Source organism: Drosophila eugracilis, unplaced genomic scaffold, assembly GCF_018153835.1.
Source record: "Drosophila eugracilis isolate 14026-0451.02 unplaced genomic scaffold, ASM1815383v1 contig_2154, whole genome shotgun sequence".
Taxonomy (NCBI): Eukaryota; Metazoa; Arthropoda; class Insecta; order Diptera; family Drosophilidae; genus Drosophila; species Drosophila eugracilis.
Window position 1 is genome coordinate 8,932,293 of NW_024573038.1, and position 24,570 is coordinate 8,956,862.

Below are 24,570 nucleotides of genomic sequence, written 5' to 3' on the forward strand. Positions count from 1 at the left end.
ACGTTAGTTATGTTTTGAATAAAACATTTGAGTGACTCGTTAAAATGATAATATTAAAGGAAAGTCAAAGTTTACTGAATGTTTATGTTTACGAAGTGCTAACAGTTATTCAAATATTTCGCGGTTTGCGTCCATTCACAATAGATCACTTCGTTCTTGGTGGGTTTTTGAGTTTTCCAGTCAACGGGCACACTAGCCACAAAAACAACAATCAGCGCTCGATGCAGTATTAAACAAAGAGTAATTTTTGATTTTGGGCCTCGCACGGGCTAAAAACAATCGAGATGTGGATACAGCCCAAGGAGCTGCTCCTGCCCTCGGCATTTTGGTGAGCAATCTAAATCAAATCCAAACCTAAATCGAGCAAATGCCGAAAATCTAAATTAAACATGCCCCCATCAGTGTGTGGGTGAGATGGATGGGCATGTGTATATGCAATGTTGTGTTTATGGAAGGTGTCTCATGGAATGTGATTATCACGAAATGCATGCCGCAAGGCGCTGCTTTAAACGCGATTTAAAGCTACGCATAAACGTCGTACTTGCAGTTAGTTTAATTGCATTTGTTGATAACTAATTGAGCCGAAAGTTCAAGACTCCAACTCTTTGAATCGACGATTCTGATTTCGCAACGCAAAAAAAGGCAGCTGTGCAAAGTCAGCGGCAGCAGCAGCCGCAGCTTGAAAATTGATTTCCAACTGTTTCCTGCTGCGTAAAAAAATTAAAGAGGCCCCCTACCACCTAGAAAATTCCCTATAAACCACTTGATAAACCGATTATAAAAACCCGCCTTCTTGCCGCCCACAGGATTGCCGAGATGCACTCAACATACTTTGTCCTACAGAAGCGACGTGGTCATGGGGAATCCCGTGGCTTTGGTTCCATGTTGGTTGGAACCTACGACAGTGTAATGAACACCAAACCGGCTCCATATCGCATACTCCATCAAACACCATCATCGGAGGTGTCTTACGGTAGGTTCAATAACTCGAACTCATCTGCTTTATCAGTTCCAGTTCCTGGAGTCTATGTCCAGCAATCTGTGACCGTGAATCATCGGGCTTCGCCTCGCTTTTATGGGAGTATGCCTATATTTCTTTCATCTACGGTTCCCTCACAGCGCTTACGTAAACATGGAATGAAGCTGATTACAAAAGCTTCGGAGGCTGACTTATTTCTTTTGTTATTTAATTTCAAATATATTAAGAATGAAAGGCTATAGCATACTCCTATAGTACATGAAATTCTGAAAAAACACAAGGGAATCATTATTATCATTACCTATCCAAAAACGATAAAAATTTCTTACATTTATTGTCTTCATTCTTTCCGCAAATCTTTGAATATTATAAAACATTTTCAACAAAAGGTCAACTAAGAAGGTAAATTAATGATTAACATTTTTGTTCGACAGAAATCGCCATTGGCATTACCCAGGATGAGATAGTTAAGGACTGGGAATGGCTGAAGGCAAATCTCTTTAAAGTTCTGGACGAGATGGAGAACGAAGACGAGGTGACCAACTTCACCATATGCAAGATCCAATCTCTCTTTACGCAAAACAATCAAGACGACAGTGGCGAATCAGCCGATTTCAAGGTGATGAAATCAAAATTCAGGCAGATTTTCAAAATGCCCGAGGAAGAGCGACTTGTTAACTGCTACTCGGCCACGTAAGTTTAATCTAATATTTATTTAGAACTCTTAATTACAGATTAGTAAATGCATTTCAGATATGTTAAAAACAAGATTCCAAGACAGGGTCAGCTCTACATATCGCTGAATCACGTTTGCTTCTACTCATATATGCTGGGCCAGGAGATAAAGCGCATAATACGTTTTGCAGAGCTGGAGGACATTAGCCGAAATGCGAATACCATCTATCTAAAAACCACCAATAATATGACCTACAATTTCACAATGCTCTTTAACGCTAGTGAGGCGCATCTATTGATCGAGCAGCTCAACAAAATGGCAATTCAGCAACTTATCCATGATCCTGACAGTCCCGTGGTCGACCACGATACTTCTAACTTCGCACGGTTGGGTGCCAAAACTTCAAAGAAGCCCGTCCTGCTGCGTGACTTGACAGCTCGCCAGAAATCCGAGGAGTTTCGCATTTATTTCCGACTGCCACAGTCGGAGATCATCGACGGGAAGATCAAGGCAAACATTTGGACACCTTACTCAAAGCGCTTTAATTCTGGGTTTATATATCTTTCGCCGAATTTCTTTTGCTTCCGTAGCGATGTTAAGGATTTGGTCAGCGTTGTTATACCCATGAAGACCATTAAGGTGGGTATTGCATTTTGATTTTAAGATTGGTTTGCTTAAGTCACCAATTTTTGTAGAGTGTGGAAAAGAAGGATGATGGTCAACAGCGGTTCGAAAATCAAATTGTAATTATTACATCAGAGAATGTGCCTTTCATGTTTGCTCATATCGTGGACAGGGATGTACTGATATCCAAGATCACAGATCTTCTCGCACGAATTCATGTGTAAGTATAGATGTACTATGTAACTCCTTAGGTCAGTAATTAAAGTTAATTCCCTTAGTCCTGTGAGTCGCGAACGGGCCAAGTATGACATTTCATGGAGCAAACAGACAGCTCTGATGAACACATTTAAGACGCAGTTTAGCTCGGAAATTATACAAAAGCAGGAGGAGAAGATGGTGCGCTGGGAGGCACATTTCAGAGACTTTGGACGAGGCATTGGTATGTTCCGCACCACGGACGTGATAAATCTAATAGTGGAGGGCATTCCCGACAAACTGCGTCAGGAGATCTGGCTGATCTTCTCGGGGGCGATTCATGACAAGGAGATGAATCCGGGACTTTACGAGGATCTGGTAGAGAAAGCGGCTTGCATCAAAAATTGCTTTGCCCATGACGAAATCGATAGGGATTTGCCGCGTTCGCTGCCCGAACATCCGGCTTTCCAAAGCACGGATGGCATTGGAGCTTTAAGAAGAGTCCTGCAGGCCTATGCGTTGCGCAATCCGCAAGTGGGATACTGCCAGGCCATGAACATTGTGTCGTCTGTGTTCCTACTCTTCTGCGACGAGGAGAATGCCTTCTGGATGTTGGCTAGCCTGTGTGAGAACCTACTGCCGGACTATTACAAGGATAAGGTGGTGGGCGCCCAGATTGATCAGGGTGTGCTTAACGAGCTGGTAGAGACGCATTTGGCTGATTTGCACGGACATCTTGAACAGCTGGGAGTTATTAAGATGATTTCCATTTCCTGGTTCCTAACCATTTTTATGAGCGTGATCAGCTACGAAAGCTCATTGCACATTCTAGACTGCTTCTTTTATGAAGGCGCCAAGATTATCTTCATGATCTCCCTGCAGATTATTGAGTGGAATAGGGAAAAACTTCTGCAGTGTCAGGATGATGGAGAAGCTATGCTGGTATTGCAGAACTATCTGGAGGGGATCTACAACCCAGAATACCAGGTTCCTCCAACGACAGACAAGCGGAAGATGGAACGTAAAGTCCAAACCCAAACAGTACAGACCCTGATCCATGAGGCGTACACAAAGTTCGGAGAGGAGATCACCCAGCAACGCATTGAGGAACTTCGTAACAAGCATCGTCGGTTGACCATGCGGCAGTTCGATATCGACAACGAGAAGACCATTGTAAAGGCCTACGTCCAGAATCCGTACTTCAGTCGCAACGAACTGCACATGCTGCTAACCATAATTCGGGAGGAGAAACACGCCCTGAAATCTTTGCAACAACAGCAGCAAAAGGCTCAATGCCCGTTGTCAGAGATGCCACAGCTGGTGCCGCAATCGCCTAGCAGACCGGTCCAGGATGCTAGCACTTCTGGAGGCAGACACGAGGCCTACAGTGTCAACTATGAGGTGTTCCACACACTCTTTACAGAACTGACACCATGGCGCAAGTGTGTCAGCGTGGACATTGGCGAAAAGTTGTTTAGAGTAAGTTATACGCCGAGACTTAAATTGGAATTAATCTGTATGTTATTGTCTTCTTTCTTCAGCTCACCGATAAGAGAAACACAGGTTTTCTAGACTTTGGTCAACTCATAAACGCCTTGGGTCTGGTTTGCTCCACCAAGAATATGGAGAAACTGAAGCTGCTGTATGTCCTGCATCTGCCGCCTCTTCTGTCCAAAGCGGAGATCGAAAGATCGCGGCGCCCGCGTCCACGCACTAAAGATGACGCCGAGGAAGCTTACGAAGCGGAGGACTTTTTTGAGTGAGTGTTTTGTTTTTAAAATATGCAATACTTCATTTAATTAAATCATTTCATAAATCTATACATTATATATTTCAAAAACAATGAAGATTCCACTAATACTTTTTTTGTTACTTTAGCAACGATGCCTCAGAGTCGATGGAGGCGTTGCCTTCGCCCTCGGATCACAACTTTGATGCTGATGACTTTGCCTTGATCACTGCTACACAGCACCTGCACAACTTGGCTGGAATCTCGGGAAATACGTTCATGGATCTATCGCGTACTCCAAATCTTTCGCTGAACTCCAATACCTCTTCGTTGGCGCAGCGTAGCTCAACTTTTTACGTGGACCTGCCGGGACTCCAGGGTACTGCAACATCCACAGATGCTGGGCGGGACGATGACGGGCTCCAGAGAGAGCTTCGCCAGCAGGGCCGTTACGAATCGATTGACACATTTTCGGATATTTCAGATCTGGGAGCGGCTCGCATGACGCCGCCCGGAGCTGGATTGGGAGCGGATGTGGCAGCCGGAGCAGCCTCAGCTGCGGCCGCCGATAATATGCTTCTGAATGTCGAGACTATATCGAATTTCTCACAGATCAGCGACTTGGTTGCAGCCACGCGACTGGAACGCGCTGACTCAAATGCCACGGACTCACGGAGCCTGGGTAGCCTCGGCTATCTGCTGGACCAGCCGGATGAGGGCGCGTCTAGTTCCCAGCGCAGCATTCCGCACATGCGTAAGGAGAATTTCCAGCTTTTGTGGCGCAGCATAATAGAGATAATGGGTCTGGTCCAAGATGAAGAAATGCAGAGGGCTTGTAAGTAAAAGCTGTTAGCATACTATATAAGTTATGCTATTGAGACCACTTATTTGATACTCCATTTTCTTGTAGATGAGAATCTCTTGGAGCTGGGTAACAGTAACATAAAGAAGGAGCCCAGCCTGGAAAGCTTCACTCAGCTGAATATGGGTGGCGATGAGGTAGATCCTTCTCTAGTTTTTAAACGATTTTTTATAATCTGGATATATAATTTTCTAGCAACCGGATAGCAATGGCAATCCCACCACACCGGCAGCAGAACCAATAGGCACCACCCGTCTCTTTGTTGCTCTGGAGGAGGAGTTGCGTCAAGCTAGCGGCAAGGGTAGAACGACAAGCAGCGGTGATAGTAGCAACAGTAGCACAAACATTTCCGAATCCTGGCACATATCCATAAGCCAGTTCATCGCCACGGTACTGACCGTCAACAGCATTGTAAGAGGTTTCCAAACACCCATCCAGATAAGCGAACAGATCGAGCAACTGCAAAAGAAGCGGCGCAAGTGTTTGTCCACCAATTACTGAATAATCATAGTCCCTATCCCACTATTTCCTATACCCAATCCTAGCCACAAAACTGTATTAGCCATATATGAGAGCCCGACCGATCCTTGATCCTTGTGCAATGCGGCAAGCTTTTAAAAGTATCCATGTTTTATGTATGTATATTGTATTGCCTCTACCGTTAAGTTAAGACAATTGTTTGTGAATATAATTCTATTATTCCTATTATACAACGAAGTCATATATAAATAACGATGGATGCGGGGGCTTGTACATGTTTTATGTACTTTTCCGGTGGCTTAAATATTTCGCAACGGAATAAATATTCGTCGGAGTATTTATTGCTCCATGGCCACCTGCTGCGACGTCCTTCTGTTCGCAGCCGCATGCTGACGTTCGTGCTCCGCCGTTCGCACCAGGCAATCCTCGTATGTCCATTTGGGGAAGACTCGCTTGTACAGGTACATAAAAGCAGTGTCATAGGATCGCAGTTGTCCATCAAAGTAGCACTTCATATGACCGTGCGTTCCTAGCGACTCCTTGATGTGTCCAAGTCTTCCGCACTTGGTCCTTAGTTTCACGGGTTTGAAGTATTCCACATCCTCCTTGTAGAAGAACATATACCTGATAGAAGCCGACTTGCGATTAATTCGCATAGGATGACCGCTGAGAACAACGCGCTTAAGGACAATCCGATCTGGATTGCAAGAAAGCAGACGTCCTCGTGCCACCAGAGCCAGGGTAGAGTCGGGATTCACCTTAAAGGCCAGCACGGGTGCTGGAGGGAACTGAATGGGGGCGTAAAACGTGGCACAGACGGTCTCGTACGGACGGAAGTAGCGTTCAAACTGGAAAAGGTGATTTTATTATTTATTAATTCATTTCATTAGTAAAAGAATCCTTACCTTATGCTTATCCCCATTGGTGTGCTGGCTGTAGATCGGATTCACCACAAAGCGACGATAGCCGCACTGGATAATCAACTGCTCCTTCGATTTTATCGGCACTTCGGAATCGGGCATACGCTGGAGGACAACGTTCATTACGCACATTTGGTGCTCATGAGGTAGCATTCCATATACAATAATGTTGTCCGTAAGCTGAGCAGACTTAAAGGCGTTCCACCGGCTTTCCGGCACATTAATCACATGAAGGGTGACGTAGAAACCGGGCTAGAAATATATTTTTTACAGTCAAATTCAACACCCCGAATTGTAATGATCTTACCAGCACACCCTCGAACTCCTTGGCTTCATTCAGAATCCTTCTCTTGGTGCGGTCGAAGTTCTGGAATTGATAGATACGAGCATAATCAGCTGGCAGATTCTCCTTGGCATCCCAAGGCGATGTCCTGAAGGATTCCAAGCCGCGATATTTCTGGAACCTTTCATGGGCAGGCACATCCAAAGGTGTGTCAATCTCATCGGGCCAGAGTTGATCTGTTCGAGCTTGTTGTAGCTGCTTTAGGGTCTCACGCTCCTCCTGGAAGTCCATCTGCTGATCGTATTTCTCGTCGTTGACGGCAGCTTCTGAGGTCACAGACGCACTATCCTGAAACTCTTCAGTGTCCGAATCCCGTTTCTCATATTCATCCTCGAAAGACTTATTGTCACACGACATAAAATCCTCATCATCATCCTCATCTTCATCGTCATCATCATCATCGTCGCTCATGTCGTCGTCTTCCTTGCTGTTGGTATCCGCCACCTCCTCAACATCAGGAATCCATGCGGCCTGATACTCGCTGTAACCCTTGGGAACACGCTTCACAAGCTTCATCTTTTTGGTCTCCTGCTGCGAGGCGGCAATCTCCTCCTCTGTGGGCCACGTCTGTTCCGCGTCCATGGGATCGGGGATGTTCTCGCTCTGGAGGGATGTGCGCTTCAAGGGATCACTTTTATCCAAAAGTCTCACTCCGGCATTTTCGCCATCACGAGATTTATCCAGTTTGTATGGATCTGGCGGGGCCACCACCTGACTAAGCTGAAAATCACCTAAGCCCGGAATGTGAACCAAGCCATTCACGTTTAGAGATTGTCCTCGAAGGAAACCAGTTACTTCTAAGGTGCCCAGATCATCGCTAGGATCGGAATTAGGCTTGAATTCCACTACATCGCCGAAGAGATGTGGCCGATTTGCCACGTTGTGCAGGATACGTTTCTTCTGGCCGCCGATACGTCTCATCACATTCAGTCCCTCGCTGGCAGTATCCAATTGCATGATCTTCTCCTCGGGTAACAGTTTAGAGATGATCTTTTGAGCCGCTTGCTTAGCAGCTGGACGCCGCTTGGGATTGATGGACTCCAGATCCATGAGGGCCACCACTGGAGTGGGTATTCCCTGAGCAGACATCATATTGAAAATCCGCTGACCCCAGCGATCGAAGATATCCTCATCACCAAAGGCGGCAGTGGTCAGGAGCAGAGTAGTGTCGCACACCTTGAGGTAATCCAAGGCAATTAGCTCATTTCCACGACCAACAGGTGGGGTTACAAAGGCAAAACGCTGCTTAAAGCGAGGAAGATTCATGTAAACAATGCCACTTGGGGAGTTCTCCACCACCAGTTCGCTGTCGCAGCTTTGAAGAATTTCCAACGCGGACTTGGGATCGATTTGCTCGTGCATAGGCAACAGGCAGACGAGGAAGGGAGCAGTGTTCTGACCCCCCAGCTTCCTCTTCTGCTCCAAGACTTCTTCCCTTTTGTTCTTCCGCAGCTGGTTCATCTGGTTGCGACGCTGCTCCTTCCGCTGTTGTTGCTTGTGCCTATGCGAAATGGCCTTAAGACCAATCTTTCCTGTGGAAGCAATAGATCATTTAATAGGTTTTCAAAAATTGCTTCAGGCTTTGCACTTACCCTTTTGGGCATTGTCTATAGCTCCCTTGGAGCGATGACGTCCCGTTTTGTGGGCTTTGTTCGTTTGCTTCAGCGGCCCGGGCCGATGAAAAGCATGATCCGCCATGATTGCAGGTGTTTTAATAGAGAAATTCCAACCAATTCACGCTGTTTTGTTTCCACAAACAAGAGCACATGTTCTAGTGATGATCAAACCATTGATTCTTTGCTAGCGATATTTTTCGATTGTTGTTATCGATTTTAGATGTTAAAATTTATTTGAATTTGTTGTTTATGGTAGTTTTCATTTAAGTGAAAATCATACAAATCCGATAAGAATCCGCCAAAATTTTAAGATTTGGTTTCTATATCTTAAATCATTGAACAAAAACTTCCGAAAGGTTATTTTATGTGTTTCAAAAATGTGACCAGAGTGGGCTAATGAACTGTAACGGCTGTTAGGCATAACAGCACTGTTGCATGGCGCCAATTTGAAAGTTATGTTATTGTTACCTTATTTATAAAAAAGTTCGATATTTGAAAATGAAAAACTCCCATAAAGTATACCAACTGATTCTAAAAATAAAAGAAAGTTTTTCGTTTTTTTAAACCACATTCAATGTAAATATGTATTTGCTGTTTATGGTAAAGACATGACGTCTTGAATATAACGCTGTTTAGTAGCTAGTTTACATCCATCCCGTGATATATGCATGCGTCGGATTCTTTTTTTTCATTTGCTGTAGTAGCTCAGTATAGTAATAGGTTTAACTGCCTTTGATTGATCGCAACCTTCGCCTTGGCGCGCTCTTCAAAATATTTTCAAATGGATTTTGGATTGGGCTTACATAGATAAGACATGGGTTGTCGTAATTAACTTAGTTGCGTAGGATATTCATTAGTGGGGTGTGTAAATAATTTCCAGAGATCCTCGAGTGGGTCCAAAAACTTAACGATAGGCCATAACACTTAACAATTAGGAGTAAAAACAATACAACTAATAGTAGGTAAATTGAGTGATTGTTTCTCATTAATTGGATTTGGTACTTCTCGAGCTTTTCTCTAAGTTATTCATTTTCTTCGTTTTTAGGTAGGTTTATTTTATCAGAGCGAAGACGTTTCTCAGCGAAGTCCAACCGGGCGTGCTGGATAAATCTCAATGTTGCATGATTTTGCTGCGTTTCTTCTGCTTTTTTTTTCTTCCTCGTTAAAGTAATTTATGCAGTTGTATATGGATATTTGTATATATATATATTGTTCAATATTTATGCATTGGCCTACATTTACTATATATGTATATGCCGCATACGCCAATGGCCTGCCCTAAAAAAATTATACGTATCGCGTCCCGTTCCGCTGCCCCGAAATTCCCATTTACAATACAAAACATACCGAATAATCTACCACCTCACTAGGGTCTTACAAAATTGGTGCCATCTTTGTTATATTTCCTTTGTTTTTTTCTTCAATAAATGCAGAAGTTCTACTCTGCCATCGTCTCTCTGTCTCCTTCAGACTGCCTCACTTCCCTTTGATCTGACTGCCGGTTTATTGTTGTCTTTGTGCGCGGGATCGGGAGGATATGGCTTTTGTTTTATTCGCGAGTTGGCCAATTGCAATTACATGTTCCTGCATTGGGCGCAAACCGAACGCGCCTTTGTATTGTCACGCACAAAATCATGAACATTGAACTTTCCATCATCGCCGTGCTCATAGCCGCGACTCTTCAGTTGCCTAAAATGTGAGGAATACAAAGGATTATTGAGATTGGTTTGGGGAATGTCGGGACAAAAGATGGATGATTTCCATTGATCCAAGTTGTAAAGGCAATATTATCGGGGGAGAGCATATTTTCCTTTATTGTTTAATTTAAACGAAAGACCCACCTGGCCACCGCTGTGAAGGACAGCTCCACATTGAGTCCCGTCTTGGCCGAGGTCTCCATGAAGGGTACGTTGTGCTCCCTTCCCAAACGCTCCCCATCCTCCCGTTTCACCTGACGTTCGCTGCTGCTGCAGTCCGCCTTGTTTCCTGCAAAACAGACACAAAAACGGAAACGGAAGGTAGATTCGATTCGATGCTCGTAAGTTGATTAAGCGTAATCAAAGCCTTTTAACCGGATCTCTCACCTATTAAAACGATGACCACGTCCTCCTGCGCGTATTCCCGGATTTCGCCCAGCCAGGCGCGTATGTTGTCGTAGGTTGTCTTGTTGGTGACATCGTACAGCAGCAGCAGAGCTTCGGTTCAAAAATTTAATTAGGTTCAAAGGACTCACACACACAGTCGATGGAGCAGATGTGACATGCACGCGAAAAAAAAATGCTAGAGTATAGAATTTTGCTCACCGTGGGCGTCGCGGTAGTAGGCATGGGTAACGCTACGGAAACGCTCCTGACCGGCCGTGTCCCAGATTTGCAGCTTGACGCGTGTGCCATCGACGACCACCACTTTGTTCTGTTGATATTTTTGTAATTGAACGAAATGTAATTTATTATTTTATAAATGCCAAACACGAAACTGGGCCGTGGAAATGCAATTGTTATGTAAAATGCAATTAATTCACGAAATGCTCATGCACAAAAGCCGTGCCACCGAATTACACACACACACACACAGATGGGGTTGGAGAATAAGAGTTGCAAGGCAAAAGGGGGATAACGTTGCGTATGCTTAATGCATATCACTTATACGCAGCGTGGTCTGCTTTTACAGTATAACCCCCAAAATACACATGCAGACATGAATTAAGTAAAAAGGAAGAGGGTAGAGAGAAAGGGGAAATATTCATAAGTACGACCAGACGGCAGTTTCCATGATGAAAGCCTTGGGTCGAAGGATCCAGCATAATGATGAGCCGCCTCCTTTTCCGTTTTCCTTCTTTTTCCCGGATAATGAGCAGCAGACGTTGCAAGTTCGTCCGGCCATTGGCATTACGATGGCCCCATGTCGTTTCCCCACTAACTACTCAGACAGTCAGTCAATACCATAAAAGTGTACAAGATGAGGAATACACAACGAAAAAAAAACAAGAAAAAACAAACACACAACATCTAGCAAAAGGTAGAAGTACGGGTGTATGATTTTAATACGTTTGTGTGGCATATTGCCCTGATTTCATTTCAATTTCAGGGAATAAGCCAAGAATTTCTGGCTCAGCACACACTAGGCCAATGCACTGTCGGAAATTTCAGAGGTCAAATATGATATAAACTGTATAAGTTAATTATTTAAAAGTTTATAATAAGTATGAGTGAAACATGATTAAAATAAGAACTTGAGCAGGTTTATAGGGATAAGTATACTTAACATAAATGAAATATAGGAATATATTTCTTAAAACATTCGAATGGAAAAGTTATCTTACATCTAGAGAGTTCAAACATTTAATTATCCATAAATTGGCAGGCACTCATATACAATATTCGTTTACTTTATACTTTTTGGCCAAGAACCAGCCAAGTTGAAAAATCAACATGAAACAACTCCCCAGTGAATTAAATTTCAGTTGAATCCCCAATGTCCCCGCTGTAGTAAGCAGTGCGGTGGCTGATGCCTTAGTAGGTAGCGGTGCATCCCCGAGGGCAAAGTTAGACAATGCCAGAGTCGACGTATTTAATATAGAAAACATGGCAACAATTTAAAGTCAAGGAAACGCCAAACGAATGGGGCACTTGTAAAATTTCCCGGGAAAGAGACAGATAGTAATAGATAGAGAGACAAAGAGAAAGAGAGAGAGAGACAGAGAGAGAGAGAGATGGGTAACACGGGTAGTTTAATAAATTTATGAGCCATGAGCCACAGAGGAAAAGAGGATATATGGAAGGATATATAGACAGGAGCAAAGGAAGTGCCTCCGGCCAGGACAACTAAGCCCCTAAATGTTCAACCGCACAATAATAAGCATAATAAAAGCAACAACAACAAGTTAAATACACCGAAGTAGAGTAAACAGCTCACACACACACACACACACAGAGAGAGACAGAGGCAGCAGACAGAGACACAAAGACATGGACAAGAACATCAACAAGTCCTTTTCAAGTTCACATGCTTTTTAATAAATAGTCCCCCAAGGATCTTTATCTCTATCAACAAAGTTGGAGGTTGGGCGGGTTTCGTTGGGTTTTGAACAAGAACTAAACGTAAAGAGGACAACCGCAGGCAACTACGAAATCATGAAAACCACAGCCCATAGACGGGTCAGAGAAGGAGACAGAGGTATGCTGAAAGAAAGAGATAGAGAGAGAGAGAGAGAGACAGAGAGAGAGAGAGAGAGACACAGTAAGCAGTGAAGTTGAGAGGGCAGTAGGTGAAAATCTCATTGAAAGCCTTGACAACTGTTGACAGGACATACAGATTGACGGAAAGAAGGAATCAGCAGGTGTACAAGTGGTAAACAGAGAGAATTTTGTTTATATAACTATGTAAATTAAGTTATGGGTTAAGATTTTTACAAGTTATAAGTTGAAAATTTGATATGACAAAGTTTATTATTTGAAAACAGTTTAATAAGTGTTAGGTTTTTAAGCTCTTAAATCCAATGATAGGGTTTATTAAATGTTAAATCACAGCAAACATTTCTCTCTGTGTACCCAATGACGGGCAATTCAAATAGATAGATAAATGATGTAGATTTGGTAGACAGACAGAGTCAGAGATGTGAGTAAACTATGAGAGAAGGAGAAAACACTTATGCGGAATGAACAACAATGATAGCAAGAACAGAATCCACAACAACAACAACAATAATAACAACAACAACAATATGAACAAGAAGGATAATGACAACAATACATATATAAGAACACAGAGAAAGGGGGAACATATAATGGAACAGAAGAAACGGCGGGAATAAAGCGCTTACCCTAAAATCAATGCCAACGGTGCTGAGGAAATAGCTGGGCACATAGCGACCATCGCGGAAACGGATCAACAGTGAGGTCTTGCCCACTCCCGAATCTCCCAGCATTATGACCTATTTCAGGTTGCCAAAGGGTAAAAGCCAAAGGAAAATCCAAAAGAAAACCATGTGATATGTGAGTGAGGTAAATTGTTATGTACATCTTTTCTTGATTTTAATTTTTTTGGAGTTAAAGGAGTGTCTAAGGTTTGATTTATCTGCTTTTATAATTTATGCCCAAGCCCTAATGTTTTCAGCTAAATATTTAATGAGCTGCTTATGAATTTTACATGCCACTGCGGCCGTGCTGAAAGCTCTCATTGTTGTAGCCCTCAGCATTGGCAGGGCATGTCCTCTTTATACCTTGTAGCCTTTGTAAATTTTATAACTGGAATATCCTTTCAAAAAGGTACTGCTGCCAGCTGGTATTGACTCTGCTGGGATACGCAAAGTTAGCTCGGTTATGCAAACATTGCAATTGCTGATTTCCCAGGGAGTATCTTGTTTGCCAGCTGCTAACTAGGCGAAAATGTTACAGCAAAAATCATTGCGCAAAACCTATTCAAACACAGAGAATAAATCTTTTTTTTTGCAGTTAAAGCTTTTCAAAATTAAAATATAGATTGCTTAAATAATTGCCTTTATTAAATCCAACTGGCTAGCAGGCTTTAAATGGCTCAAAGTTGCCCCGTGGGACTTCTGCGAATGTTTTAGTTAGCTTTCCTCCCTCTCTTCCACATTTAAAGAGCGGGACATATAAATATGTTTTTTTTTATATAAATTTTTCATTTCCACAACTTGCCTTGGCAGCTGGGTGACAGGAAGTCGCCGCCAGGAGTCCTGTCATAATTCCCCCCAGATTTATTCTAATCAAGAGCAGCTGCAGCAGCCACCGAATGTCACACAAAAAAAAAACTTTGCTCTCTAACTTTGGGCATTTAATTTCCTTTGTCACTCTGCACTTTATTGAATTTTATGACTTTATTTTCGGCTGCTTGTGCAAATCACATTGTAAATCAGGCCAAAAGCCGATCACGAGCACAACGAATAAAAAGCCGTCTCGTAAAAGTCGCTGGCAGTCAAACAAAAAGGTATAATACATAAATCAAATTGCGGCCTCACGAAAAGCAAGTTGCCGGCTGGAAAACTCCACACTCCCTCAGACTGTTAAAGTTACAAATAAATATAGCCATAAGAAAATATTTCAGTTTTTTATCGTTACGCCTTTGTTGTCGCCTTTTTGAAAATGCAAATTGGCAGTTGACAAGTTGAATCGAAAAAGGGGATCTTTCTTTGCTTTTCTTTTTTTTTCTTTTTTACTTTGAAAGTAAGTGCAGTGATTGAGGGTTGTTCTCGGTAACTGGGTGGAAATCAAGGTCGATGTTGGATATTATTGCTGGCAAAGCAGAAATGCTGATAACTCAAACTTAAATATTTCTTTATAAACTCATCGAACTAAGAAACATACATATATTATTTGGCTAGAAAATTGAGAGAAGCTCATTAGTTTGCCTACTCCTTAGCTTAAGATACTCCTCCTGACTAACTTTTCATTTTATTAAACAACTTATTAAAAGTCAAAAAGTACACTGCCCAGTTTCCCATTCGTATTCACCTTGCCCATGATATCGAAATCGTCCTCCTCCTCCGGCGCCTTGTTCGATGAAATCATGCGGATGAGTGCTCGTCCAGCATTCTTGCATAGCGTAGCGCTGGCTCCCTCGGTACCAGGTCCCGGAGCAGGTGCAGCAAGTGCAACAGATGGCCTGGCCACTGCATTTTCTCCACCACCAAATCCATTACTTCCTCCTCCGGAATCCAAAAGTGGCTGCTGTTCTGCCCCAGCGGCCAATCTGACGCTATTTAAACGGGCCATGAAACCATTGCCAGATGGCAGATGGTGGGATTGGGTTTGAGATTGAGATGTCTGTGGTGTTTGATCCCGGAATATAGATGCCGAGGTCATGTATTCCGGCAACAGAGGCTGCTGGGAGATGGACTGCTGGCGCTGGTGGACAATGACGCTGGGTCGTCTCTTCGGATAGCCATCATCGTCCGAATCGTCTGAGGCAATGCCATTGATCTTGTCCAGCGTTTTTGGTGGCAATTGGCCGGGTGTAATATGCTGCCATGTGGGCTTCACCAGAGACTCACGACGCGTGGGTGAGCCACTGGCCAATGGTGATGGTGTGGCCATCGAAATGGAGGGCTTTCGTGTGCCCGATGGACTGGCGATGGAATCGCTCCGATATCTTGTCTGCTGACGACGCATCTTTGAAACCTCTTTTTACTTCCTGGTGATTGGCGTGATTCTATATTTAACACACACGCACATAAATCAATAATCTGAGATGTCGGTTGTTGGTTGTGTCTTCATTATTGATGGGTAAAAAAGAACACAGCAACCCCCAGGAGAAAGTATCCCAAATAAAGTTTGTTTAGGTTTCAGATACACACGAACACACACACACACACTCACACAGAGAGTGGGAGATACATAATTATATACAGTTTACTTCCGACAAAGTCATTAAAACTCATTAAAAAGCATAAACAAGATGGCAACTTTCATTATCCTGTTTTAATAAATATGAAATAAATTTATATTTACAGAAGAAATAAATGAAAATTCTGGAATTTTCGGCATAAAACAATGAAAGACCAGGTGCAAATTGAATGTAATTCCGTTGCTTTCTCTTTTTTGGCGAAATGAAATGAAAACCGAAACCCACAAAGGCCCCAGGGCCGCCAAACAACAACTGTCGTTGACAACAGAGTGAAAGTGGATTGGGATGGTGCTGGTAGTGGAAGAGTGGTAGGAAGGGGGCTGCAAAAGGAGAGGAAGAACAGTGGGCGTGTTGTTGTGGGTGGTTGCGGTTGCTGTCGCTAAATCAACAGTTGGCAAGCAAACCGCAAGGCCACCAAAAGCGAAAGCGAAAGCAAAATCAACGGACCGAAGCTGTGGCTAACTAAATTTTTGGCTAATTATGCATTGGCTCGTCCTGCTGGAGAATGTTGGTAAAGGGGAGGGAAAAGATGGTATTCCAAAGGTTAATATAGGACCTACCCTGTGATTAACTAGCGCTCATTAGCAAGCAACGAATGTCCTAAGGCTGTTTCACTAAGTGATTACAAATCGCTTGTGTGTATATCTTAGGGAATTTCGTAGCATACTTTTTGGGGCTAAAAAGAGTTTTGCAGGAAAAAGTGACGTTCCCAGGTTTAGTTTGTTTTTCTACTTTACAAAAGACATTTTAAATGAGTAAAACTTGAAACAGAAAAAGAAAATAAACCTATAATACTTAAAAAGCATTGAAAATTAAAAAATTAAATATATAAGCCGCACAAACCGAAACTTTGAAAGAGAACAAAGAGCAATAAATCGCAAAACAAATTGAAAATCTAAACTAGCGTTCAATATTAAATTTGTATGAATAAAATGAACTGAACTCAGTGAATACAATTTCAAATCAACGAAGAGCCATAAACTAGAAATCACATTTTATGTACCAAAAGTTGCTGAACTCCTATTTACTTTGACGTTTTTGGGACTGCCAGCAGCAATGCCGAAATTCAGACGAACTTTAATTTAATTTTCAGCTCAACAAATTGCCAAATGCCAATACATATATCAATATGGTTGTATGGCTTTCAATTTCCAGACAAAACCCTTTTTGACGAGGATGCTTTTTCCGAGAGGGGGGGAGAGAAGCAGGATTCGGCGGGGCTGTGGACTATTGAAGTTGTGGGACCCGCAGGAACACAGCGAATTCCATCCAACCATTCAACACGGCTGTCTGCAACCTGTCGTTTCACCTTTATTTCTTTCGTCTTAAAGCGTTCTTTTTATGGCGTTCTTTTCAAGTCCTCAAATGCAGGTCAACGGCAGCGGACACGTGCGAACTGTTAACTACTTTCTGAAGGCGGCTAAAACGGGGCCAAAGTGCTGGAGTTGGAAAGGCAATGAAATCGGATAACCCTTAAGCCTGGGACAAATTGCTTAAGCGGGAAAAAGGTTTACAACTTTAATCGAACGAAAAGCAGTTACAAAAATTATTTAACCTGGATATTTTAGCTCAAATTGGACGTGAATAAAATATTTCAGAGGTAGAGATAGAGCTTTTCGTATAAAGAATATTTATTTGTTAAAATACAGAAAGTTTTTACCAAATTCCTGGGAATCACTAGAACTGAATTCCTAATAAATAATTAGAGAACATTCTAAATAATACAAAAAGCAGATTGAAATCGGATATCCTTTCGAGCCAAGAACAATTTGTTTAAACAGACAAAAGTATACTTTTACCAATTACGATTTTATTCGTAGCAACGGACACAAAGGGCGACCTTTAATTATGCCCGAATTCAATGTAACTCCATGGAAAAAATGTATATATGGCCCTCGGACAATTGGTTTCCCTTTATGCAAATATGGCAAATGATATTCAAAAAGTTTACCCTTTTTTTTACACCGGGCTTGGGGGTCAATGAGGTGTCAATCCATGAAGCAACCTTTCGAGCAGCCATCGAGCAATTTACTTTAATCAACTTAAAACGCAATGCCTGATAACAAAAGTTTTTAATTGGGTTGTCGCTGTTTTCTGCCCAGCTGATGCTGCTGCCGCCTTCTAGCTGTTAGCCTACACTGGAAAAAAATGTTATGTAAATTTTAAATTTTCTTTAACCTTATATCGTAGTGCAATGTTTCTGTATCATATCAAGAAGGAAGTCATAGGAGAGAGATCCTTATCTTTACCATTGCCTAGGTAAATTCTCACAGTGCATCCGTCCATGCTGTTGGTGACAACAACCAAAAAGCGAAGAGACAAAAAAAAGGAAAAGCGAAATTTCCTTTCTCTGAGTACACGAAATTTGTTCAAAGTTAAAAGTTAAGCAGCATTTTACAGTTCCTTTCATAAATTGGTTGAGCAGGAAAGGAGGAACTCCCGCCGCCTTAAGACGAGGAAAGGGAATCCCCCGGTTTGCAGCATTGCCCGTGTAATTATACCAAAGCGGAAGGAGAAAGTGGGTTTTTGAGCTGGAAAGTGAGGGAATGGGGATGTGGAAGTGGAGGGTCAGCCACTGTGACGGTTCATTGCACAGCCAACGCTGGCGCCCACGCAGGACACAATGCTCATGTAAGTATGAACAAGTATGTTCTGCCCACGCACACAGACACAGACCACGAAGGCAACCAGAAATACTCTCACACAGATACTAAGGACACACTGAGTTACATTCAATTTAGCGTTCAATCACGCCGCTTAAACGGCAGCAACAAGGAGCAGACAGAAGCGCCAGACAATAGTTTCCTGATTGCATGGACAGCTTTAAGGAAATGACGAGCCAGCTGGATTGACTGCCACCCACGCACTGGGCTATATACAGTTGGACTCAGGTTAGTAGTACTTTTTCAATTTTATTTTTGTTAATAAACATGATAGAGAATGGCAAGTCCTTGAACAATTTTATATTGTATTTCCAAATCTATATTTTCCACGAACTGGTGAAGGATTAATTAACAAATAGGGTAAAATTTCACAGAAATTCCAACATAGTTTTACAGATCTAATTTATGTTTTTAAAACTTTCCAGCGGGTGCTATTATTATTCTAATAACTTCTGTGGAAACACCCACTGAGAATGCCATGAGGACGCTGGAGATTTTGATGGAAAACTTCAAATTGATGAGCGGGCCAATTGACAGGACAAAAGGCAAAATGCTTTCATAAAACTTTCAAGGCAACCTCACAACCATTTAGTGCCAGTGCATCTTTAGGGGGTCGGCAAGGGTGGGGCCAGAGGGGGCTTTAAGTCCTGTTTGGGAGGTTGAAGACATGCCACCCAGGAGATTTGTGCTAGTAATCGGCTTAAATGACGATTCAAGTGACTTCCAGCCCGAGGGGATGCTCTGGGAAATTTCGAAACGACAAGAAACAGGACACCTGTGGCAGTGAAAGAAAACTTTTTGGGGCTTTCGTAGGCCAAATTCTTCTCCACCCCTCGATCCACCTTTGAAGTTTTTGAAAACTGCAGGCTGAGGGAGGGGAAAAACCAATTTTAATTGAGAAAATCGATGGCTCGTTTATCTCTCTTTCTCCCAGAAAAAAAAAAAAAAACCTTGAAAACCACAAGCTGCTTAAAATGAAGAAATTTACTCAAATTCCAGCTCAATGGAAAATAATACAAGTTGGCCGTTAGAATGGCTGCTTTAGAGGGGAAAATCAAAGGGAGGGAGACACTAACCATGACCTTCGACCGTTTGCATTCATGCGCAATTATTGGCTCTCGCATAATTAATGCGCATTTGAAAGAAACCCGAGTCCAAGTAAACAACAATAGAATCTGGCCAAGACATGACAGCATCAGGTTCGATTCTAAATTGGCTTATATTCAATTGCATTGATCAAATTCCAATTAGAGACAGGCAAATGAACTTGTTGTAGTTTCGACGGGAATTCCGAAAGGTAATCGACGGATGATTTTCCACTTAATCAGATTATCAGTAGTCCGATTAATTTATTATTCATTTCGAGTCAATTAAGTATTCATTTGAAGTCAATAATGCTGATTTTTAATTTGAAATTATTGAGTTTAGTTTACGAAATAAATCAAATAAATCCATTAAAATTATAAACTTAAACTTAATTTAAATGAATAAATCAAATTGGAAAACTGAAACCAAAATAAAAATTGAAAGAAATAACAATAATTAAGAATGTTAGAAAGAAATCTAAGTGCTTGTCTACATGATTGGTTTTTCTTAGTAAATTTCTATATTTCAAGTCTGTAAAAACCAACCACAAATTCTAATTTTAGCCTGGATTCCCCTTCTAGATTCATTTCCTATGCCGTTTCAAGGAATCTTTCAAACAGATTATCCAATTAGAAAGCAACCGAAAATCCCAAATCCTCTCAACGCCGCAAAAACCAACAAAAGTTGGCCCGAAAACATTTTCCGCTGCACTTGAATTATTAAATGCCAAACGACAGCCAGTCTGCCATAATTGTTTTCATTTATTTTTAAACTCGCGCAGGACCTTGTCAAATTACCCAGACACACATAGACACACACACACACAGACACACAGGATGCTAAAGCGCCAAAAATAGCAAACAAAAAAGAGCTGCATTTTGCAAAGTGCAAGTGCTTTCAAAACTGTTTACATATGTCTACAAAATGGTTTTTTAAATTCTTAATGAACGCGCCACACGAAGTCAACACACAAGTCAGCACTTCACTTTACTTGGCTCGTGGAGTCTCGCGACGAATGTATTTTCGGCTGGAGCAGCTGAAGCAGCTGGCGTACAGCCTTACACCTGGCTAGGAAATTCGGAAAAGCTACAAAGGTTGTTGCGCGTCCGATGCTTATCGAGACGTCAACGTTCAGATTCAGTGTTCAGACTAGACTGACTGGCAGACCCAGGAGAACTCGCATCACTCCCATTTTGACTCGCAGCAGCCGAGTCCTTCGGCTCCGCTTCGATTTAAGTTCGAGTTTTGCAGGTCGTGTGGCTTCGGTTTTTTCGGCTTTGGCTTTGAAACATCAGCAGCCCTGGCCTAGAAACGTGCAAGGAGGCGCGGTATGGCTGGGGGGGGGTCCGAGGTCTCAGGTCTCAGGTGTCTGCTTAATAGGGTACATCAATTGCTTGCTGGGATATTGCCTTAACTCCTTTTCCAGTTTCATATCAATATCGTATCATATTTTGATTGATTTATCTGCCTTATAAGAATGCGATTTTAGATATCAAAAACTAATTAGGCCTATATTTGATATGCTTTTTTTGGGCATTTTTACAAAAATACTTTCTAGGCTAAAATCTTGAAAAAATACATAAATTATTCCCTTTCATATTTTGTAGTTTTACCAGCGCATGACCCACCCTACTAAAAATACTTAAGCCCCGGAGTCGAGCACGCGCCAAGTTTCACAATGGTGAAAGCGGAGAAAAGCGGGTTAGCAGGAGGAAAACCAGCAGCATCCAAGGCAACTGAAAACCGTTGCACTTGAACTTCACTGGCGGCCATTGCGGTGGTAAACTGTGTCTGTGTGTGAGTTATTTTGTATGTGTAAGACACTGTCTGTGTGTGGTGAGTGAAAGTGAAAGGCAACAGCAACAGGTCGCGCATGTGAAAGTGAGTCCTGCACACACTGTCATTTCCAGCCAGCCATCAATGTCAACATCAACAACGTGCAAAAGGTCGAACGCAGCGATTTATATTTATCCTGCGGGAAAAAAATCAATTTGGGGGATTTCAGAGCGCCCGCCAAAAATAGAAAATCTCCGGCGATTACCCCAACAATATGTTGCCTATTTAGCGGGGCAAACGGTGCACAGTAAGAAAAGTTTTTGACTTGGAAATTATTTTAGTTAAATGAAAATTTATATTTTTGGTTTTTTTTAAACAAACTGACGATTTAGTTATAAATAAAAAAAAAATCTTAATAAATGAATCATCTTTTTTGAGATTTTATACTGTTTACTGAAATAAACCCCTCGAATATTTATTTTTAAAATGTAAAAGTCTTCTATTAAAGTTTAAAGTGAAATTTCCTGTTTTTTCTCTCAGTGTCAAGGCAAAGACTTGTATTACCAAAAGGTACTGGCCAGCTGTTCCCCAATTACACACTCACAGCAAGCTAATGCACACAGACATACTCTTACTACATAAGCGAACCCATTCGAATGTGCGTCAATACATGGGCGGGGGTCTGCCAAAAGGGGCGGGGTCACAGGGTGCGGGTTTCATGCAGCAGGCAGCGCTACGGTTTCACCCACAATCGCAAGACTACGGCTATGCGAGTTCCGGATTTTCGGGCAACACCCTGAAGCTTCTGTAACTCGAACCACCAGCTGTCAGCATATGAAAATTTATTGCATTCTATAATTAAATCATATTTTATTTTATACAATAACATAATTAGCGGTAAATTCCCGGGAAAATTCCATTGGCTTTGTTCGAGTTACAGAAGATTTGACTAGGGGTTTATTTTGACCTGAAGATGTTTAACTGTTTCAAAAACTCACCGTTAGCGCAATGCCCACTGTGGCGGAGAAGGAACCTAGCCTGAACTCGCCCGTATTGTATTTCACCAGAAAGGATGTCTTGCCCACTCCCGAGTCTCCCAGGAGGATGGTCTTGTGGTTAACAGTATCATCAAAGGGCTGCTGATGTGCGGTGGGCTGGGCTGGGTGCATATCGACTTCATCGTAGCGATACGATCGCCAGCCATCGTTGTAGTCGTCCTCGTAGTCCTCGGCGCCATATGCATACATCTGCATTGCTTCGCGAGAGGGCCGATAACCCGGATAACCGGTGGCTGATCGCTGAACAGGCGCCATTATCGTATCGTCGTGGTAGTGATGACTTCCGGTTAAACTCTGCTGGCTGTGGTGGTGATGATACGAAGGATTATGATGGTGGTGCTGCGTCGACGTTGTCGTTATCGAGGCGGAAACGGAGGCGGGCGCTGCGGGGGGATTGTAACAGCCATCGCCGAAGGGCCGACGACGCAGCTCTTCGATCCTGGCCTGGGTGGTCTCTGCATCCTCGAAGACGTCGTCGCTCATGCTGCTAGCATCGTCGGGATGCGCTGATCCGGCTGGCGCTCCTCCAGCCCCTTGGCCTCCTCCCATTCCCAACGTTGTGGTGGCCATTGGTCTCGATTTATTGGCTTGTGTCTTGGCCAAAAGCCGTGCTTGAGCTTTTATCCTGAGCTTTCACTTAAGGCTTTCTCATTGGTCTAGTTTTAAGGAGATTCACTAAGCTTTTAATTTTACTTTCACTTTCCTTTTTACTCTCTTCTTATATGGTAATCTTCTCTTTATTCTTAGCTTTTTTGTTATCTTTGACTTTTGAACGAAACTATGTCAAATCATTAATGGTCTCTCTTCTGAAAGAGCTTTTATCCTGACCTCCTTTTAGATCCAGTTTGTTCTTTCTTTCTACTCCTTACACGTTTAACCAAACATCTGCTAAATAATTTTACCGGAAGTTTTTTTGTTATCATAAGATTTAGTCATTATCCTCTTTGATTAAGTGATTTTTTGCTTCCTTGTATTCAGAGATGTTGCCCGTTCAGATCCCTTAACCAATAGTTAAGCATTTAACCGGAGGTTTTCTTCTTACTCCCCATTTGTCAACTACGTTTGAGCTTTTCGTTATTTCTCTTTCCGGCACTTTCCTTACATTCTCTTTATGACTTTGACACTTGACGTTGCTACTCTCTAAAGCTCTGATTAGCTTTCATCCCTCATTATGATTTTGACATTTATTTTGTGCTTTCTCTCATCGGCATTTCGCTGCTTTCTCTTTATGACTTTGACATTTACCGTTGTCCGTCGCTGCCTCAGTCGACGTCGCTGCCGTCCGGTTGTGTGGCACGTTTTCTGAATGAATCTGCTTTTCATGGGCTTTCGGCGTGGATGGGGGGAGCCGTTGCTATTATTATTTCCTATTTGCTATAAGCTTAATATTTTCGCCAGCCTTATCAGTTGGCCAGTTTTCCTAATCGCTATTCGTTAGTTTTGCGTTCCTTACAGTAGAATCTAGGTATTGGTTTTTCTCCTTTTGTTGGTGTTTTGTTTGAAGCCACTAATTAAATGTTATCTATTTAAATTGTAACTAGCTAAACATATTGACTAATATTTTATAGGTTATGCTCTAATTGGTGCTGTTTTCACTATGCATTAAATATTTATTTAGTTATTTTTTATGGTTTGCAACGATTTGCTTGGTGTTTTTATATTTGTGGTTAAAGCTTTTGGTTAATTTCTCGTTTTAATCGTTAAATGTAATGACTATCCATTGGTTTTGCGTATCTCATCGAAAATATTGCGATTGATTTGAGGGGGGCTGGGTGTTGTTGTTATTGGTGTTATTCTTGTTGTTGTTGTTATTTCACTATCACAGCATAAATAAAATAATGTCATCGTCGTTGCCGCCCCCGCCACGCGAACCCTCGGCCAACATACAACTGGTAAAAAATATCTGCAGTCGCCACTTCCTTTCGACATCCTTTTCGAGCTTTTGCCACTCTTGTGCTTTCGCTCTCTTGCACTCTCTGTCTTTATAGATTTGACATTTGAAGCGTTCAAAGGCAGGGAACTAGTTCGTTAATTTAATTTAATTAATTTAGATTATAATTGAATAGAAATGTGGATTAGAGAATCTGTTTCATTTTGGTAAATGACAAAAAGTCTTATGTTTAGTGATTTTAACTGTCAACTCGTATTTGTGTGATCATTAAATAGTTTTTTAACATTAACATTAACATTAATTATTT

General features: G+C 42.1%; 3 protein-coding genes across 5 annotated transcripts; 1 reads left to right on the forward strand and 2 right to left on the reverse strand.

The window, feature by feature from the left end:
* The first annotated feature begins 195 nt into the window (after positions 1-195).
* LOC108114512 (TBC1 domain family member 9) lies at positions 196-5,775 on the forward strand. 2 transcript variants are annotated; one of them, XM_017225533.2, is made up of 11 exons: positions 196-328; positions 807-973; positions 1,414-1,672; positions 1,733-2,294; positions 2,351-2,499; positions 2,558-3,953; positions 4,016-4,233; positions 4,353-4,582; positions 4,688-5,038; positions 5,114-5,202; positions 5,261-5,775. In XM_017225533.2, the coding sequence occupies exons 1-11, from the start codon at positions 285-287 to the stop codon at positions 5,564-5,566; spliced, it is 3,771 nt and encodes a 1,256-aa protein (XP_017081022.1). In that variant the 5' UTR covers positions 196-284; the 3' UTR covers positions 5,567-5,775. The 2 variants fall into 2 exon arrangements, with proteins under 2 accessions (XP_017081022.1, XP_017081021.1); XM_017225532.2 differs by having other exon boundaries at positions 4,353-5,038.
* On the reverse strand, positions 5,691-8,589 carry LOC108114513 (pre-rRNA-processing protein TSR1 homolog). Its single transcript, XM_017225534.2, has 4 exons — positions 8,401-8,589; positions 6,773-8,340; positions 6,451-6,717; positions 5,691-6,393 (listed from the first exon to the last, which is right to left on the reverse strand). Exons 1-4 carry the CDS (start codon positions 8,504-8,506, stop codon positions 5,884-5,886), a joined length of 2,451 nt encoding a protein of 816 aa, XP_017081023.2. The 5' UTR covers positions 8,507-8,589; the 3' UTR covers positions 5,691-5,883.
* Positions 8,590-8,936: 347 nt separating this feature from the next.
* On the reverse strand, positions 8,937-24,350 carry LOC108114671 (ras-related protein Rab-26). Of its 2 annotated transcripts, XM_017225752.2 has the most exons (6): positions 14,898-15,564; positions 13,247-13,357; positions 10,728-10,836; positions 10,509-10,619; positions 10,266-10,410; positions 8,937-10,113 (listed from the first exon to the last, which is right to left on the reverse strand). In XM_017225752.2, exons 1-6 carry the CDS (start codon positions 15,552-15,554, stop codon positions 9,999-10,001), a joined length of 1,248 nt encoding a protein of 415 aa, XP_017081241.2. In that variant the 5' UTR covers positions 15,555-15,564; the 3' UTR covers positions 8,937-9,998. The 2 variants fall into 2 exon arrangements, with proteins under 2 accessions (XP_017081241.2, XP_017081242.1); XM_017225753.2 differs by lacking the exons at positions 13,247-13,357; positions 14,898-15,564 and adding an exon at positions 22,313-24,350 and having other exon boundaries at positions 8,954-10,113.
* Between the last annotated feature and the right edge of the window lie 220 nt (positions 24,351-24,570).